Source organism: Herpailurus yagouaroundi, unplaced genomic scaffold (genome assembly GCF_014898765.1).
Source record: "Herpailurus yagouaroundi ecotype Mexico unplaced genomic scaffold, PumYag 139, whole genome shotgun sequence".
Lineage (NCBI taxonomy): Eukaryota > Metazoa > Chordata > Mammalia > Carnivora > Felidae > Herpailurus > Herpailurus yagouaroundi.
This window is the reverse complement of record NW_024412394.1, coordinates 13,896,115-13,914,642: the sequence shown is the minus strand read 5'-3', so window position 1 is coordinate 13,914,642 and position 18,528 is coordinate 13,896,115. Positions and strand designations below refer to the sequence as shown.

At 41.3% G+C, this 18,528-nt stretch overlaps 1 protein-coding gene across 1 annotated transcript in view; it reads right to left on the bottom strand.

Annotated features, from left to right (window-relative positions):
• Window positions 1-18,075, bottom strand: part of OPN5 (opsin 5) — a 27,171-nt gene extending 9,096 nt beyond the window's left edge. The window contains exons 1-4 of the mRNA XM_040473085.1: window positions 17,946-18,075; window positions 13,905-14,024; window positions 9,749-9,919; window positions 5,581-5,915 (exon numbers count right to left, since the gene is read on the bottom strand). Of these exons, the coding sequence (XP_040329019.1) occupies window positions 5,581-5,915; window positions 9,749-9,919; window positions 13,905-14,024; window positions 17,946-18,075 (756 nt within the window). The remainder of the gene's footprint in view (window positions 1-5,580; window positions 5,916-9,748; window positions 9,920-13,904; window positions 14,025-17,945) is intronic.
• Window positions 18,076-18,528: the final 453 nt, after the last annotated feature.

Below are 18,528 nucleotides of genomic sequence, written 5' to 3'. Positions count from 1 at the left end.
CCCTCTTCCACCTTCTCTCTTCCACCTTTCTTCGAAAACCGAAGCCCAGCCAGGTGAAGTGGGTTTTCCGAGGTGAATCAGTTAAGATTCTGAGTTGCAAGTAACAGAATTTGACTTTGGTCAAGGGAGACAGGAAAGGAATGGGCTGATTAGGACAGAGTGTCACTGGGAATGCTGGACATAGGACTGAGGCCAACCACACAGAAATGACACCCAAAACGGATGGCCTGAGCTGGCCCTGATGCAGAAACCACTGCTGCTGCAGCCATGCTCCCAGGGGACATCTCCCTGCCCCTTCACTGGTGTCACTGGCTCCTGAGACAGACTGGCTGGAGCCTAGGGTTGTGGCTATACTCCAGCTGCAAGGGAATCTGGGAAAATTCATGACTGGTCCTTCTGTATCTTTTAAATTAGGAGTCATCCTTTGCTCAGACATATTGTTCCTCCCCTCCACCCCCCAGCAAGACTCAAAACGTTGGAGGTTCCTTAACACAGAAATTCCAAACATGGAAAGGGGTTCAGCCACTGGCAGCCAAAATAAATAACAAATATCAGCTCACTGAGACCCTAAAGTGGGCCACAGGCAAAACTGGGATTGATTCCTAATTGAAATTCTTTCCTTCAACAAATATATATTTTTAACATATATTTATGTATACATCTTTATTCATCTTTATTTATATTTAACTTACACTAATATACTATAATCAATTATATGTTATACCATATGACATTATTATATAATATATATATAATTGTTTGTGTGTGTGTGTGTGTGTGTGTATATATATATATTTGAGGCATTGTGCTATGTCCTGGGGACACAAAGCGAACAAAATGATATAGTTGTTACTCCACAGTAACAACTAATGACTAATGTTAAAACCAGACATTGAGCAAATAATCACAAAAATAAATATGCAATCATAAATTAATTATAAGTCAGAACCAGCTCTAAGAAGAAAATGTAAAGACAGCAGTGACACGTTGTAATAGGAAGATTTGAATTCAATTCGGGCAATGCTCTTCTGAGAAGTGACATTTAAACTAAGAGCACTTATGAAGAACCAGAGGAAATGAATTACTCGGTTTAAAAAATAAAAAGCAATGCCGTTCAACTTTCCCACAAACTGACCCTAGAAGCCTCCTCGGGGGGGGGGGGGGGTGTCTCTGAATATGACCCCTCCATGATAAATAACACTCGATGCGCAATAAGAGATAATCATTTGAGGAAAGCAGAGATTTACATTTGTGATTTTTAAAAAGACTTCAGGGTGAAAGAACAAAGCAAAACAAAATGCCTCTCAGTTATGAAAGGGACGGAGGATCTCCAGCCAGGGGTCAAGGGACCACTTACCGCTCATCAAGGTAATTAGATGAACTTAGTTTATTCAATTATGTATTCATTATCGTGATCATGATTGAGCATCTAGGAGGCCCTAGGCAGTGAGGCTCAGAAGCACACAGGACGCGTAGCACTTGCGATCACCTACCTACTAGCAAAGAAGGGGGACCAGTGTGTGATTCAATAAAGCAAGTGTTCCAAGTGCTCCTATGGCTCATTACAGAGGGACTTCAACTAGCCAGGGGCAATCAGGAAGGCGTTTTGGTGGAAATAAGGGAAATGAGCAGAAATCCAGATCCCAAAGGATCTAGATACTAATTACAGACCTGAAACTTATAGATGATCTACATGTGTTAAATGAATAAATATGAAGTACTAATCCATACCACATAATAATATTTGGAAAAATTAGTCTGTGCTTCTGGTATTTTCTTCCTGTTACTCCACCACCCCCCTCATTAAAGCAGAAGCAAGAGTGTTCAGTGCATTGTGTGAAGATTTTTTCAAGCAGAAATATCCAAAGAAGTAAAACATTCATTTCTCAGCTTGTGAGTTTTAAAATAGAAATTTGAAACTTACAGGAGAGAAAATACTTGAGAGAAAGGGGATTCGGATGTGCGAAAAATGACATCGAGCATCCACAGCCAGAAACTTGCAGGCCTGGAAGCATCAATCTTACTGAATGGGAACAATTTTAGAGGCATGCACGTGGTTACAGGTTTCCCACCCAAGAGTGGGTAAAAGGCCTACAGCTGGAAGGTGAAGGGACCGCCGAGGAGCTGGTAACTGACCTTGAGAAATTGTCCTGAGGGACTCCACTGAACTACACACAAGGGGCCAGGGTTGGTGTTGGGGGAGCAAAAGACCCTTAATGCATTTAGGGATATCTTCCCAGGGTCCTTCCCAGGGTCCCAGGGTCCCAGGGCAGGAAACTTCCCAGGGTCCCAGCCAAGCTCCCAAAATACACATGATGAGTTGCAGTCAAAGGACAGGGAAGTAACTAGAATTGCTGACGAGCCTAAAGAGACCTTCTAACTGGAACAAGCAGGATGCAAAGTGACCCATGACGGCTGATGACTGAGACCAGAAAGAAACCTAAATATCTCAGCAATACCAGGGTCAATAAATGAACAACCAGACCAAGAGCCCCCACCCATTGACACTACGGAATTCTGAAAATCTCCCTGGAATTTATACACAGCCCTGGGAGAAGGAGGAAAACCCCAAAGCAACTGAACTTATGCTGATTGTCTAATATTAAGTTTGTGTTACAAAGTCAAGTGTAGGCACGAAAATGAGATTATACTGAGTCATAGAAATATAAAGAGCTTTTGTTTGTTTGTTTGTTTGTTTGTTTTATTTCTTGGGCTTTTTTTGCACACCTCTGTTTGCACTCTTGTGAAATCTCAGCCTACCAGAAAAGGCTGGCAAAAGCATCATTTTTAAAAAATTAATTAGAGGAAACCTACAAACTACAGAGATATTTGTAAATGGAATGTCAATTTCTAGGTTGATAAGACCAGCCTGGCAAAATGCAGGCCCAGATAATAACCCAGCTGGAAATAATTAGAGCCCCCAGAAAAGTAAATGATTTTGACCCCAGAATCCCAGGAAGTGGGCTTTAAGTAGTAAGCTTTCAGACCAGGCTGTTCTAAAAGATCAGAAGCACCAACTGAATGAGCAAACTGCTCAGTCCTAAGAGGTAGTTGAATGGAGGAAAAGCTTTCTCAGACGATGAAAAGGCCCAGTATGAGGTTGTTTTTACTTATTTTTACTCAGTAGAAAAAAAATCAAGATCAAAATTAACTAGTAATTGAAAACGTTTCAAATTTAGCACAGAAGATGCCAAAATAGAAAGCTATGTTTATCAATGTGGGTTGAATTTTGATTTACATTTTTTGTGTTTAAGTGTAAGTAATTAGAACCATGTTATATTCAGGCTATTTTAATATAAGTTTTATATATACAAATGAGATGCAGACATATTGGATAATATATAACATATACAATATAGACATTATATGTAAGATAATGCCACTTAGTGTATGTTAGAAGAAGATGCGTATAAAATAAAATCATACATATATATGCCTACACTTTTCATTTAATATCTCTCTGGTTGATCTGGGCTGAGTAAGCCTGCATACTTATCTATACAGTCCAGTCCAGGTCAAGGAGAATGATGACCACAACCCGAATTAAATGGTGTGTGCCGAGTTTCACCTCCTATGCATAATGATTTTCAGAATCATTCACCAAATTGCCCACCCGCCAGAATACACAAAGAACAAGATGCCAGGTATTTATAAAAGTTGGCTGTGGGCGGAGTTAGGCAATTCCATTAACCAGAGACCAGATGATGAATAACCACAGACTCCGAGAAACTGGAGAAGAACCCCATGGGAATCAAGATCTGGACTCACTGATCAAGACCATCAAAATGCCTTGAAGCTGATACCATTGGAGGGTGGCAAGAAGTGAGAGGAAGTCAGATGACATCTGAGCAGCTTTCTGCTATGCCAAATAACGGGGCTGCAAGGTGAACTCAAATCCACCTACGAGTGTGACAGATGTTATGATGTTTCTCTGGGCGTATTTTCATAAAGTACTGAGAAGAGAAATTTTTATTATTGTTGTATTTACTGTGTCCCGAAAACAGTACCTGGTCCTGAGTAGGGTTTGGATTAAATGTAATCCGAAATTAACTTGGATTAATTTATTTGGATTAATTTGTGTGTGTGTGTGTGTGTGTGTGTGTGTGTGTGTGTGTGTTTAATCACAGATAAGAGCACAAAGGAGAGATAGAAATGAAGAACTGAATTCCTGATCCTGGATTTTATGGAAACATTTCTTTCCATTTACAACCAATTATAAGAGAGAAGTAGATTATGATTCCTGATTCTGCATTTTCATCCCAATAGAATTACTCTATGATTAGATTATGAGCATAGATTTGCAGTGATGAAAACTTCCCTCAGAGCTTGTTTTTATTCAGCAGGTGGAGCTCGGGAAGGAAAAGTCAACCGGAACCATGAAGAATCTCTAGTTCACACTTTGCAACCAAGACACCCTTGCACCATCTCAAAACATCTGCAGTGTGAAGAGAGGAATATTACTAGAACCAAGGCCCTGACTTATTAGAAGCGACCCCGGGTCCAGAGGGAACTGTTACTATAGGTCCCGAGACAAGTGGTCCCCAAGTAGGTTGTGAGGACACGTGAAAGTGGGATATCAGTAATATGATTGGTTGGGACCAAAAGGAATGGTTAGAACCTTAATCTGCATTTATTTCTTCATCTTTAAAAGTAAAATGGAAATTAGCATGTGCTAGTGTCAAATATACAGTTTGACGGTGTTAGCTGCATGTCATTTATATTGACATGTGTGCAGAAAAGATATTTTTCAATGTAAGGGTAAGACAGGATGAAAGTGGAAAGACCACTGCCTCATACTTTCCCAGAATTCCTTAAAATTACAAGAGAATAAAGGAACTGCGGCTTCTTCAACACCTTCTATGCACCAAATGACAGAATAACATGCTTTATCTAGTTGAATCTCCACCACAATCCAATGAGATAATTGGTATTATTCTTGTTGCCCAAGTGAGGAAACAGAGATTCAAAGAATTTCAGTGTCTAGCTCTGGGTCACAAACTTCACAGGTGGTGGTCATGGAATGAAAACCCCAGTCTGTTTTCAAACTGTGTGTTCCTTTCCTTACACTACAATGTCTAAACAGCTGTCAACTCTTGACGTTAGTATTTACCAAGAAACTCAATCCTGCAGGAATTATGTTGCATTAAGATAAGCTTCCCATAGGACAGCAGACATGGTAAATAATGCGAGATGACAGAATGTCCTTCACACCCACCAACGTCCATACAAAACTATAAATACTGAGGCATCTCATGATGCTTAAAACTTATTCTTATTACGACTTAAATAATTTTTGAGAACCAAGAGCATCTTATTCAATAGAGAGAATAAGCTTCCAGTAGATCCACCATACAAACTAAGTAAATATTAGAAGTGTGTGTGTGTGTGTGTGTGTGTAAATGAGAGACAGAAACAAGAAAAAGAAACACTACAAAGGTTTAGATAAATAATAGCAAAGTTGAGCAGTATGTAAAGAATAGGGACTCTAAGTTCTCCCAGTCCCTAGCATCCCCTATCCTCTTTGCCCCACGATGTTTTATTTGATTACAAAACACCTCTGTAAACTGTTACTGTAGTTACCTTGGTCAGTTTCATTTCCAGCACATGGCTGCTATGTATCCGACTGTCGAAATGAGCTACTTCTTTGGAGGAGGACTTAACCTTGGCAATGATCTTCACATAGGAGAAGACAATCACAGCCGTTGGGAGCAACAGGCAGAAGAAGAGGATGTTCAGGATGAAAATCTGGCCACCCACGGAGGCCTGGGCCAGCCACCAGTCCAGGGTGCATGAGGTTCCGAAGGGCTCAGGCGCGTAGTCCCCTAGACCTACCAAGGGCATGGTGGTCCAGAAGGAAGCATAGGCCCAGATGAATGCCAGGCAGATGTAGGCGTGCTTTCTTTTCAGCCAAACCCCTGGAGGTAGAAGAAAAGCGTTACCGGGATGTAATCTGCCCTGTACCCAAATACCTCCCCTCGATATGTCAAATTCCACATCCAAAGAGTTATTCCATTGGATTCTGGGAGAAGTGGTCAGATAACTGAGCTCTGAGGGAGAGTGGAGTGAAGGGAGAAAAGTTCCAGAGCATGGGCCTTTTTCCACGCAAATAAAACTAGAAGTGCTTTCACAGGGAAGGTTTCCATAGGCACGCGGGAGCCTTGGGAGGGGAAGGGACAAAAGCTGAGGAAGGAGGGGCAGTAGAAAGATGACAGGGTGCCGAAGACAATGAAGGAAGGATCTTAAGAAAGCATCTAGAATGACCTTTGAGATCCTATACAATATAAGGCCCATTGGTAGACCAGAAGGACCAAGCGCCAAAAAGCATGTATCAATGGTTCATCCAAGATAGAGTCCTTTGGGAAAGGTGGAAATGGTAACACATTGTTTGTGCCTTTAAATACCCTTCTCCCTAAAATCTTCCATGTCTCTCATCTCATTTGTCCTCATAAGCACTTGTTGGTGGGGGTCGGTGGGCCACCACCATTACTGCCTGTGACCGTAAAGTGACTGACCCTGCTTCACGGGAGCAGATTTTGAACCTTCGAACATTACTAACACAGCAGTCATGCTCACACAGCCATGGCAAGAGAGGTAAAGGATTTAGTTAGAGGTATCGTGTTCTGCAAAAGTAATTGGGGTGGAGTGGTGCCTGCGTGGCTCAGTCAGTTAAGCATTCGGCTCAGATTGTGATCTCAAGGTCATGAGATTGAGCCCTGTATCAGGCTCTGTGCTGGCAGCACAGGGCCTCCTTGGGATTCTCTCTCTCCTTTTCTCTCTGCCCTTCCCCAACTGGCTCTCTCTCTCTCTCTCTCTCTCTCTCTCTCAAACAAATAAACATTAAAGGTGACTCAGTTGGTTAAGCCTCTGACTTCAGCTCAGGTCATGATCTCATGGTTCATGGGTTTGAGCCTCACGTAGGGCTCTGTGCTGACAAGCTCAGAGCCTGGAGCCTGCTTCAGATTCTGTGTCTCCCTCTCTCTCTGCCCCTCTTCCACTTGTGCTCTGTCTCTTTGTCTCTCTCTCTCTCTCTCTCTCTCGCACGCGCGTGCACTCAAAATAAATATACATTAAAAAATTTTTAAAAAGAAAGAGTAGTTCTGTGGAAATATTTTCAGGAAAACAAAATTAACCTCTAGGTTTTTCAGGAATAGTTTCCATCAAGCAAAAGAGAATTCCAAGAAGAAGAAACAGTGTAGTCATCTAAAAAAAAAAAAAAAAAAAAAACCCGCTGTAGAACCCTAGTGATCATTTTCCAAAGTTCAACACACCCACCAAAGACAGGGTAGCCTGATCTAAGTGCTGCAGCCTACTGGGAAAATTACCTTCACACCCCATTTATCACCTCAAAGAGAAAGGGCTGGAGAAGGGAATCCTCACTGCCTGGGTTTGGAGTAGCAGAGAAGAAATACTGGAACACATTCAACAAAAGCCAAATAATCTCTTCATCACAGACTCCAGCCTGCCTCTGCTCAGTGCCACGTGGGTTGGGAAGTCAGTACGGCCTAATTCTCGTTTCTAGGACTTGACCCTTTTCATGTAACCTTTCTAGACACCCATGTTCTTAGCAGTAAAACAGAGTAAACAAGACGTACATTGCTGACAGGTTTTGATAAGAGTTCGATGAAACAATGCCAGGCCTGATTTGCAAACTACGAAGGACTACGGTAGCATGATTTTTCAGTCTTGTGTTTGCTTCAGCTCTCGCAAGAAATATAACAGATTGTATCTGTATTCTATTGTCTCTATTTTTCTCAAACACATGGCATTTTTTTATCACAAAATGCAAATTTCTCAAGCCCAACCAGATAGAGGTAAGGATCAGGTAGCCACATTTATGTCAGCTCTTGCTTGTCCATTATAATGGGTAAAACACTGGCACGGATAACCACATATATTTAGGGGGATGTGCATAGGCATACGTATAAGCATTTATGGTTAGGGTTACTTGGCGAGGTGTTGGATACTTACATTCGAGTATGGTGAAAGGCTGTCAAGTACAGGAGGGAGTAGATTAGTAGATTGGTTCTGTGTTGCTCCAGAAGTCAGAACTAGGACCAATGGGTGGAGGTTACTGGGAGGCAGTTTTGTCTCAATATAAGGAATAACATTGTAACAATGAGAGCAGACCAATCAGAGAATGGGCTGCCTTGTGCAGTAGTAAGCTCCCCGTCACTGGTCACTGGAATTATTCAAGAAGAGGCCAAGTGGCTGTCTGTCAGGGATGCCTTAAAACAGTTTATCACATTAATGGGAGAAAGGTCTACATGTTCCCAAGCGGTCTTCTAATTCCAACATTTTAAGACACTGTGTAGAGGGCTTAAGCATGAGTCAAAGCAAACGGTGAAACCATTCTATTGAGGTTCAATCTTAAAAGAAGCTGGAAAAATATACACAGTTCCCATATGGAGAGATGCCCTGCAATTATTCTGGGGGTGGGCAGGATCATCTCTTTCATTGACACCACGCCTACATTCAAGAAAATATTTAAAAAGCAGAGACATCAAGGTGTAGAATTTCTTAAATATCCCCCAAGAAGAGGAAATTCTGCCTTCTCATCTATAAAATCTATAAGTATATTTAAAATTTATTTGAAATAACCAAAAATAAGTTTATAGAAAGAATTTGACTCTGAAGTCATCCAGTATATATACAATCGAATATTTTTTTATATCATTGGAAATTCTGATTTAAGTTGTTTCTAGTGGAAGTTTTAATCTGTTTAGAAAAAGAGATGTAAATTTAAAAACAACAACAAAAAAGTGCTAGGTCGTGAAGATGATGGTCCATGACCTTACCCTCCCTCTGAATGGTTTCCTTGGAGTTTGGGACTATAAACTCTTAAAATATGAAGGAAAATTCTACCACACTGAAAGCATCAAGTTGACTTGATCTTTCCCCCCTCAGGCTCCAGGCCATCCTCCGACTCCATGGTCACAACGTCAATGAGACGGTTGACAGATTAACACACAGAGCAGTTTTATCCAGAGGGAGCCAGTATTATTCCCTCGTTGTGCCTCGTTCTCAATATTAAACGTGAGGGCCCAAATGCTTCTCTTTTGGGTTCAATAAGTTCACAGAAACCCAGGAAGCAAAAGCAATAAAAATGTATTTGTAGCATGTTGAATGCTCTAATTATTAAAAACAAAAACAAAAACAAAAACAAAACAAAAGAAAACTTTAGTCCCTGAAAAATTTTTTATGGCGGGCTCTTCCCTCCTCTTTCTACCTACAAGACTACAAAAAGAACATTGAGTGATATTTCTGCACGTGCCCTTTCTTGCCCCCACGGCAGCGCAGCTCTCTAACTTGGACCCGGACTCTTTGGAATTCCTTATCTCTGAAATCGTGGGGAGCCTGAGTCCTCAATGAGGATCAGAAACATCTTTCTAATAATTACACTTACCATGTGGGGAACCAACTAAACCATCTCGGAACTAACATCCTTTCAATGCATTTTATTTCTTTGTTTGCACAGCAAAGCTTACACACTTTATACAAGGAAATGATACTTTCCGAAAGCATTGTAGCCACACACCAGAATTTCCTATAAAAGTAGAATTAAGAGAAACCTACATGGACACAGGTTCAAGTCTTTAAACATATGTTAGAACAAAATGAGCTATAAATAGAAATACCCTTGGTCTCTTAGGTTATTAGCAATCTCTGTTCATGACCTATCGGTACAATAGGTACAGTCTGACAGTCCACTAGTTTTGTCTATCAGGGAACAAGAAACCTTCGTACTTACCATAAGATAAATAGCAGATTTTCAGGTATCGATCCAGGCTGACAGCAGTCATGGTGATAAGACTTCCACAGCCAAAGAAAAATCCAGCCCATCCATACCAGCGGCAGCCAATCCAGCCAAACACCCAGCGGTGACAGAAGCAAGAGATGATGGTGAACGGTTTGCCTACAACTAGAGGGCCAAGCAATTTGTCAAGGGATGTTCCCTCCAGTTAAAATTACCCACCTGCCTCAACTCCCTGTTGAGTTAGTCTATTCAGACAAGAGATACAGCTATTTTAGTCGATGGTAGGTTCCCTTGGTCTACAACCAGACCCAGACTTCCGGGATTTAAACTATTTATTCCTTCAGCCTCCATTAGTGTTTTTGTGTTTTTTACATTCTCGAAAACATTCTTCTATTTTTTGCACCCTTCGTATTCAGCTATCACATTCAATCTTCACGCTCCCAGAGGGAATAGTGCTGAGGAAGCTCTCTAAAACCTCCATCTGATCTATTCTATCATGAGGTTCTCTAACCTTTCTGCACCAGGAAAACCGAGAAACCCCTAGTCACGGGTGCCAGCCCCGTCCTACCCCCTCCCAGGTGTGGCCCTTCTTCAGTAGACAGAGGTACACCGAGTTCTTGAGAGTGGAGCCAGTTAACACGTGTTTCTCGAGTGCCTCTGTGAGTGAGACACACATCTCCTCTAGTGGTCGTGACAGCTCCATTGTGCTAGACTTACACCCCCATTTCAGAGCTTTCAATCCCAGTGGTCTTGCCCTCTTGTCAGTGAGGATACTGAGTGTAAAAGAACTGGTTCTTATTCAGCAAATAATGATTCAGTGTCTCTTATGTAACAATCTCAGAACAAGGTGCTAGAGGACAAAGTGGAGGTCAAGACAGACAAATGCGTTATATAATAGGGAGGGCAGAGAAGAGAAATACGTAATTTGTAATGTAAGATACGACACGATGGAATGATCGTTAGTCATTAGTGCTGTGAGGAAAAATGAAACAGGAGGAGATAGATAGAAATTGTTTTACATAAGGGGATCAGGGAAGACCTCTCTGAGAACATGACATTTAGGAAGATGTCTAAATCACTGCTAGAGAACTCAAGCAAGTATCTAGAGGGGAAATGTTCCAGGCAGAGGAGACACGAACTCAACGCTTAAGGTTAAGTGTCATCTGGGTGGGTGCTAAAGGCTGCAAGAGACAAGTGAAGGTGACTTGGATGGAGTGAAATTAGTATCTGTTGTGCCTGGGACTATTTTAAGCTTCCGTCTGGAGTAGAGTCTTTGGTAAACCTTCGGGATGTCATCTAGAATGCCTCTCCCTTCTCCACTTAATAAAATGGTTGCATTCTGGCTGCACACTAAAATCACTGGGGGAGTTGTTTTGCCTTGCTTTGCTTCCTTTTGTTTTACTTTACTTATTTTTTTATTTTTTTTAATGTTTCTTTTTGACAGAGAGAGACAGAGAGACAGACAAAGAATGAGCAGGGGAGGGGAAGAGAGAGAAGGAGACACAGAATCTGAAACAGGCTCCAGGCTCTGAGCTGTCAGCACAGAGCCCGATGCTGGGCTGGAACTCATGAACAGCAAGGTCATGAGCCCGGGTCCAACGCTTAAACAACTGAGCCACCCAGGTACCCCTGTTTTACTTTAAATAATCAATGTCCAGGATTCTAACCCCCAGAAAGTCTGATTTAATTTATGTGGAACAAGCTCAGGCATCAATATACTTCAATATAGTTTTTGTTCTTTTAGCTTCCCAGGTGATTCTACTTCATATGCACAATTGTGAGCCATATTAGTTACATAGATGAAATACACCTGGTCTCTAGTATGCACTTCAAGGTGCTTATAAGGGAATACAGTGGGCCAGGAAAAAATAAATAAAACAGGCAAATATTGTTAAGGTTTACTGGAATGGGAAATGTGTTAGAGATACTCAGAAGTTGAAAAATGATCTGGGCTTGTCAGCAAAAGCACATGGAAGAAAATGTTTTCTTGGTGAATTACTCTGAAGACATATGCAGAATAATGAGGTGATTTGTGCAATTATAGAGCAGGTTTGCTTGGTGGGAAGCATTTTCAATGTATCAGACCAATTAAGGACCTTTTTATTCAAGTTTAGTCTAATTCGGCCTTAAACATGAACCTGGTAGCATTCTCTGGTGAGGGATGTGGATGAAATGGCGGGTTTCATTTGAACATTTTATGTTCAACACCAGGGAGAAACCGGTTGGGGGTGAGCAGGGAGGAGTTGACCGGGAAAGCTATCATTTATGTTGTGACACCGCCATCGTGTGGCCATTGCTAAAATGGCAGCCATTTTTCAGCTTTGCAAATTGCCAGGGTTCGTCTTGGCGATTTTCACCCATGGGGTATGATGTAATATGTTTCTCTTAATGTGCGCGTGCATTTCCAATAAGAGCTCCTGATATTTAAGCCTGTCCATACTGAGTAAAGTCTTCCCAAGTAAGGAAGGCCATGCAAATTCTCAGGGGTAGCACATCTGGTGATAAACAGTGACTCAACAGTAGAGGCTTATTATTGAGCCTTGTTTTTGGAGATTGGCAGCCGCAGAAAAATCCACTGATGAAGGAAGAACCAAGTATCAGAAAACATTTTAATAGGGACGTTTGAGGTGGGAAATTGCTGAAAAGTTTCCAGTGGAAAGAGGAATTGATGTGTGTTGTTTGAACTCAGTTTCCCCAATTCTAGTAACTTAAGACCATACTCCAATCAGCAGAATTTGGGATCCAAAGGCACATTTGAGTGTAGGCAACCCTGGAACTTTATAGATGAAAGCAAAGGGAGGCTACTTATCCAAAATCATTTATATTTTAAAAGTGAATTACAGTTAAAGAGAAATTTTATTCCAATTCCTCCTTGGCTGGGTTATCAGAGGATCCAAAGAAGCAACAAATAAACCAGTGGTTTCCAACTTGGGCCACACATTAACTTACCTGGTAATACCAATTTTAAATATCCTGATGCCCAGGTAACATTCTCAATCAAGTAAATAAACATTCTGGGTATGAAACCCAGTGGTGAGGTTTTAAGGGGGATTTTTTTGTGTGTGTTTTGTTGTTGCTGTTTGTTTTTTTCTTGTTGTTTTTGGGTTTTGCTTTTGTTTTTTGTTTGTTTAAGTTCCCCAAGTGACTTTTTTGTGCAGCCAATTTCCAATTTCCAGAACAACTGAACTGGAAGCTTCCTACACTATCAATCAGTCCTGAAGCCACATTTCAATATATCAGCAAGACAGCCCTCCCCTCTTCCTGTACTCACCTCTCAGACCATCTCAAGACTGTTTTTTTTTTTTAATTTTTAACATTTATTTATTTTTGAGAGAGTGAGAGAGAGAAAGAGTGAGGGCAAGTGGAAGACAGCTGGAAAGAAGGAGACAGAGGATCTGAAGCAGACTCCGTGCAGTGAGCACAGAGCCTGATGGGGGCTTGAACCCATGAACCATGAGGTCATGATCTGAGCCGAAATCAAGAGTTGGCCGCTTAATCGACTGAGCCACCCAGGCACGCTTCTCAGACTTCTTCACCCATCACTGGAGCTTTTTTTTTTCTTATGTTTATTTATTTTTTGAGAGAGAGTGCGAGTGGGGGAGGGGTAGAGAAAGAGGGAGACACAGAATCCGAAGCAGGCTTCAGGCTCTCAGCTGTCAGCACAGAGCCCAACATGCGGCCCGAACCCATGGACTGCGAGATTATGACCTGAGCTGAAGCCGGACGCCCAATCGACTGAGCCACCCAGGCACCCGTTCATACTGAAGCTTTAAGACCTACTCCCTTGGTGTTTAACAGATTTCCAAAAGGACAGCAGGGGTATAAAAGAGCTCAAAACCATGATCTGTAAGTTTCTGTCTTCTAAATCATTTAGCTGGTACACTCTGAGGTGTAGCCTTAGAAGGTATCCTGCATTATTCCAAATTGTATTCCTTGCACCTAACGTGCTCAGCACACAGAAGGGACTCAATAAATGTTAAATGGATGATCTGTTTAGCCTGATCACACTCTGTTGACTTACCACAAGCTCTGTAAAGATGACGTGTGAAGGGAGGAGCAAAAGGAGATGGGGGAGGGGTGATCTCTGGGCCAGTGAGGACTTGAGAATGGGGCACAGCTCAAACCCCCAAAGAAGAAACGGTTGTGTTACCTGAAATCCCCAGATCACAGATTGCTAAATTGATAGTCATTATTTCCGCAGGTCTCAGCTTCTTCTTTCGTCTAGAAGACATATAAAGGACATACCCATTTCCAAATGTGGACAGAATCCCTACAAGGAAAAATATAAATTCCCGCCGTTAACACTAGGATTTGGGGTTCCCTCGGTTATGAAACACTTCTCAATTTCAAAAATGGACACCATAGGCTTAGAGGGTAGTGAGAGGACTCTAAATAAAAATCTCAATTAAGAAGATGAAGTAAAAAGCATGAGTTGCGAGTGACAGGCGAGGGATGGGTTGCCTCCAAAGGGATAGGAGTCAGGGATCATAAGACTGCACTTACCCAGAAAAAGGAACTGCTAATTTCCCAGTGAAGCTCAGGAGGGGGTGGGAATCCCCATGGTCAGTTCTTGTACTGGCCCCCAAGATGGAGTACTTCCTCAGCCACTTTTACCAAGTATTGGCTTTATAGAACTCCCTCCCTCTAAGAAGTAGGGTTAAGCCCTTGGCTCTTGATAAATTCTGACGCTGAAGTGACCCCAACCAAACAGGGTGCTTTCACTATCGCCGTGGACTCCTGAGGGAGCACCAGCAGTCAGGAGAGGCAGAGGCCAGATAGGGCTGGCGTAAACCCCTGCAAGGAAAGGGTCATCTCCTGGAGACACATCCCGGGACTTCTTGCCTCCTGAGGACACATGGACGCTGGGTGTCTGCTGCTTCTACTGGACTAGGTCTTAAGGGGAAGTGGGTGACAGTTGATCGTATGGGCTCTCCCCCTCCCACCAAAGGGAGGGAAAGTGACCCTCAACCCTCCAACCTACCAATAATGGTATAAATGTGTTCCCACTTTTTTATATCCTTTTATTAATGACTAATTGGCTTTGGCATTACAATGATACTGTTCAAAAGTTCTTACAAACCCAGTTTAAATCCAAAAAAGACCCAATCCCTACTGACTTTATTTAAGAAAAGAATACACCTACTTCCATAGCTTAACATGTAGAGTAGATTTCTTCAGGAATTCTTGCTTCATAGTGTAGCTGTGTATAAATGAGAATCTGGTACAGCTGCCTTTAGTAGTAAGGAATAAGGAGAGTATTAACAGGAGAAACCCAGATTTTTCTATGTTAATTTCTACTTCTCCACCACAATTCATTTTAGGGGCAAGGAAAGAAATGTGTGTTTCAGCTGATGGTATGAAACCACCAGGAACGAACTGCATTGTGCTCTTAGGAAATTATGAATTCCTGGAGTCAGCGCTGCCTAATGGTCTGGTAAAACCTCTTTAGCTTTCTTAAGACAGAAGAGGAAAAAAATAGAAGAGATTAGGGAGTTCTAGAGCAAAGCACCTAAAATGAAGCCTACATCTCATTAAAGGAAACCAGTTAGCAAGGCACACTGGGATATTAAAACGTGAAGACATGGCTTGAAGAAGTTCAAACAAATGCCTTCTACTTTGTATCCAAGAAGATTAAAAACAGTAAGTATACATATGTAGTTGATACACAAAGCTCCTTTAAACACCCTTTGTCTTTCTACTTCTCTTTTGAGAATATGGATTTTCTTACTTTTTCTTTCTTCAATTATCTTTACTAATGTTTCATAAGGCTTCACCCAGTGCCCAAAGCATTATCACAAAAAAAAAAGTCAACTATCAGCTGCATGTAGATTATTCCCATAGGCAATCTTCTCTGGAGGGGATTATCAAGAGAATGCAAACTTATTTTTGATGATAAAGGAAAACAAGATTAAGAAGCTAAAGACGGGGGGGGGGGGGGCGGGGATGTTTTTTGATGATCAAAATCCTGACTCTCACTATGAATACAAAACAATGAAATCTCGTATACAGACTGTTAATAATAAACCAAGTATCTATAGTAAAAGGGTTGAGGGTGGAAATGGGTCTCTAATTGATTTCTCCTCTACCCAAGGTCACATCTGTCTTTTCATCTTCCAATTTTCCCTAAGACTTCCAGTATTTAACCAAACTCACCAAGAATGTCATTGAACTCTGGTTCCTTGAAAGGAATCTGGGCATATTCCCATACCTATCTTAGGAGGGGTGAAAAACAGACATAGCACCAAATCCAAGACTGGGTCTAGGATGAGTCTAAATCCCTCCAAATGACCCTGGCCTCACCCTGAATGGCTGTTCTGGAACATCTTCAGCTCCACTCCCAGCTCCCTGAGTCATCTGATATTCCCTTTGTTTGGGGACTCTTTTTGGACCTATTTTTCTAGCTTCACCCCAGCATGCCCGTTTCAAACTGACTGTGGATTTTCCTTCCATCCCCAAATAAAACAAGTGAGAAATTTTCCTGATTGCCCAACCCACCCAGCCTGGTTACCTCTCTTCCTGAGATCCTCCCTGCCAGCGCAGGGAATGGACTGTGATCCCTCCCTCTTTTGTGTTATCTGGAGAAATTTGTCAGGTTAGAGATGCTACTTTTTTTTTTTTTTAAACCAATTCTTGCAATTGACTGAGACAAATTCAGTTTATAAGATGTCAATTGTTGTGCCTTTCCTGATAATTGAAAGTACTTGTGTTTAATGAAAATGCAGTGTGGATTTTACTATCAGATGGTCCCTGTCCAGAAAGAGAATTTGCCCATTTTGTTCACTGCTGTATTCCCAGAAATTTAAACAGTGGCAAAGAATGAGCACTCAATATATACTTGTGTTTGAAAGGACATGAGGGTCCATTTACAAGAAGCAGAATTTAAATCATCTGATAATAGCTAACAATCAAGCCAAGGACCCAGGGAATCCCTCTGCATGGAATTTCTGATTCAATCTCATCAATTCCTTTTGCCTCAAGCACTGACCATAGAGGTGTCTCCAGACTTTTCTAATGAGTTTTCTAATTTCGGGAGGTTAAATGAAATTCTTAGCCCGTAATAAATAGATGGGAGAGAGAGAAGGAGACGAAGAGAGAGGGAGAGAAGGAGAGAGAAACAAAGCTTGACCCAAATCTGAAAAGATTAAAGGCAGACACCCCCAAAGACATAACCCACCTGTGCACTGGTTACCCAAATGTAGAACACCAGTTTTAAATTTAAGAAGTTTTGTGGTTGAATTCTAATCGGCTAGGCTACTGCTGTCCGATAGAAATACAGTGTAAACCAGAAATGTGAGCCGTATGTATTTCAAACTTTTCTGTTAGCCGCAGTAAACAAAGTAAAACAATTACTAAGTTGATTTTAGTAATATATTTAACCTAGTATACCTGAAATGTTATGAGTTTGACATGTAGTCAATTTCTTTACATCCTTAATGAGCTGTCTTTACATTATTTTCTCTAGTGCTAAGTGTTCAGTATCTCGCGTATATTTACACTACAGCACATCTTTTGGAAAAGTCACTATTCAAGTACCCAGCAGCCACACATGGCCACCACATTGGAAAGCACAGTCTGGAAGCAGGTGCACCATGTTCTGGATTATGCATAAAACTTTTTGACCCTGGGCTTACTCCCATTTTATTATCAATACATTTTTCCACCTCTCACCAAAATCACTTAGTGATGCCATCATGGGGCCACTCTACTTTGGGTGCAAATAAACTTAGCGTGTCTGTTGTCGCCACAGTCCGGGGACAATTCCTCAATTATGAGAAGAGGAGGTGATTTCTAGGGTCCTTTCTGAGCCTATCATCTTATGATTATATCAAAAGCATTTTGTAAAAAGTAAAAGAACCACTGTATTTAAATAAGATATCATTATCATTAATTTTACTATTCAGAAGACAAACCTACTCCCAAAGCAACCAAAATAGTCTCAGGATAAGTGATTTTGCTATAAAACTTCCATGATGATCAAGGGAATATCCATCACTAATAATAAAGGTAATAGAGTCATTTCTATGAAACATTCACTGAATTTCACAATGCCACCCCATCCTCTACCTTCTTCCCACTCTCCAGTTCCACTCAAAATATCTACATAAATATCTGAATCCTTGTGCAAAGTCAACATGTTAGCCCATGAATTTCCTACACACAGCCTTTGCACAGAAAAATTAAGGAAGCTTACCAATTATTGTTAAGTAAAAGCCAGCCACTAGATCCGCTTCCCAGGAAAGTTTGGAAGCAAAGGGGTCTCCTTCTCGAAGGTAGTGTGGCAGGCGCTCATCTTGGGGCGGGGCAGTGTGGTTTAGCGCCATGCTCTCTTCAAGCGACCAGGAGCCTGAAAAGCAAATCAGTAGAAATGGCAACAGACCCGAATAAGCCACTTGAACCATCCCATAACCTGTTTTACAATGCAAAGCAAGTTCCCGGGGTCAGACTTGATTCCCCAACTAATAACCAGTGAGTACTTTAGTACTTTTCTTCAATGACCCAGATATGTCAGTATTCAACTATTCAGTGTGCAGATTATTCAAGCCTACATTATCTCACTTCTTTATCATTGCTACTCTCTTGTCACTTCACTTCACCCCTCCCTTGGGTGAATAAGACATTGAAGACCAAGCTCCATCCATTGTACTGTTTCTTAGCAATTTTTATAAAGATCTGAGCTAAGAGAAGATATTATAGGAAGTATACATTATATATATATATATATATATATATATATATATATATAAAGGGAAAGAGAGGGAAAACATTCCATCAAT